Source organism: Cyphomyrmex costatus, unplaced genomic scaffold (assembly GCF_001594065.2).
Source record: "Cyphomyrmex costatus isolate MS0001 unplaced genomic scaffold, Ccosl1.0 C2304937, whole genome shotgun sequence".
NCBI lineage: Eukaryota > Metazoa > Arthropoda > Insecta > Hymenoptera > Formicidae > Cyphomyrmex > Cyphomyrmex costatus.
In genome coordinates this window covers 1-1,631 of record NW_017274657.1, presented here as the reverse complement: position 1 = coordinate 1,631, position 1,631 = coordinate 1, and the positions used below count along the sequence as shown (strand labels likewise).

Here is a 1,631-nt window from a genome sequence, read left to right as displayed (position 1 = left end):
TTCGATTCAAAAAAAAAAAAAAAAGGAAATACAATCTATAAGATCACATAAAAACGCAGTTCATAAATGTATACACAATTTTTATTATTTTATTAATTATAATACATTCACACAGGGTGTACGTTGTATAGTTGAATTAATATATACACACACTGTGTTGACTCACATTGGCAAGATATATATTCAGATTTAATTCGATTGAGCCTTTACTCTCTTATAGTATACGCATAAACGTTTTATGTATTCTTAAATCTCAATGGGATTAGAAGAATATATACAAGTTATATCTATCTTAATTATAATATTTAAAATAAACATTTTTATGAAACAAAAATATCATAACAAAAACATAACAATATCATTTGATAAACTTGCGGTGCATACGCATAAACGTTATATGTATTTTAAATTTATAAAAATAAATACTCTTCAGTTCAAACATTAATTAATCAGAAAGGTGCCAATCTGCTATATCAAGAGAACTCAAAAACAGCAATCTAGAAAGCCTATCGCCTTTTAAGCGGTTACGATTGTCTGTCATTATGTTACCAGTGCGCGAAAAAAGTCGTTCCGAAGGAACTGATGTCGCTATAGTAGACACGTATTTAAGGGCAATTTTACTTAAGTTCGGACAAGCATTTTCTATCGAAGTCCAATATTCTATTGGATTTGCTTGTAATGGCAGAGCGTCTTGGTTGAGATAATTTTTCAGATGACTGTGCAAGCATCCTGATCCATTTTCCGAAATCAAGTTATTAGCCTTTGCAACTAATGAGCTGTGAGAACTCCATAAACTAGTTGGATCAACTTCAGTATGTAAATTAGTTTTATTGTTGATATTTTGTTGCTCATTCTTTGTGTTTTGAAGCAACTTATTAATTTTATGAATTGCATTACTGCATGATAATTGACTTTCAAAATATATTTTACGAAATCGCAGATCAAGCACTGTTGCAATTGCATAAAGTTCGTTGTTTTCGATATTATTGAACCTTACATTAATTTCTTGCAAAATGTACTTTTTTGATTGCTTTCCAATTTCAGATTCTGGAGTTAGCTCATTAATTTTATTACGTAATAAATAAATCATAGGTATAACTTTGCTGATTGTAGGATGTTTTTCGTTAGATATTTCTACAGTAATCATTTCTAACGGTTTTAATATTTTGAGTATTTCTTGAGCAGTAGCTACTTCAAACGCAGATAACATAGGCGGAGAATTGCGCTGATTAATCAAAACTGCACTTACATTATCAATTACTTCCATAAATCTTTCAATCATATAGTAGGTAGATGACCATCGCGTAGAAACCTCCTGAATTAATTTCAAAGAAGTTCCCGAAGCTCTTTGATTTTTGCGCAATTCATCTGACGCTAGAACACTATGTTTGAAATAAGTTACTATTGACTTAATTTTATTAATCAGTACTTTTAAATCTGGCAATTTGTCAAATATTTTAGCGGGAATAAGATTTATTGAATGCGCTAAACATGCAACGTGTTTATTTTTACCAAAAACGATTTCCACTGCTTTTACTATGTTCGCAGCATTATCTGTTACTACGGCATGAATTTTAGATAATGGAATATTCCAATCCATACAAATATTATCTAAAACCGTTCCTAAATAC

The 1,631-nt window shown here is 30.1% G+C and overlaps 1 protein-coding gene across 1 annotated transcript; it reads right to left on the bottom strand.

Moving 5' to 3' along the window:
* Window positions 1–445: 445 nt before the first annotated feature.
* Window positions 446–1,600, bottom strand: LOC108780758 (zinc finger BED domain-containing protein 1-like). The gene has a single exon (XM_018548596.1). The coding sequence runs from the start codon at window positions 1,598–1,600 to the stop codon at window positions 446–448; it is 1,155 nt and encodes a 384-aa protein (XP_018404098.1).
* Window positions 1,601–1,631: the final 31 nt, after the last annotated feature.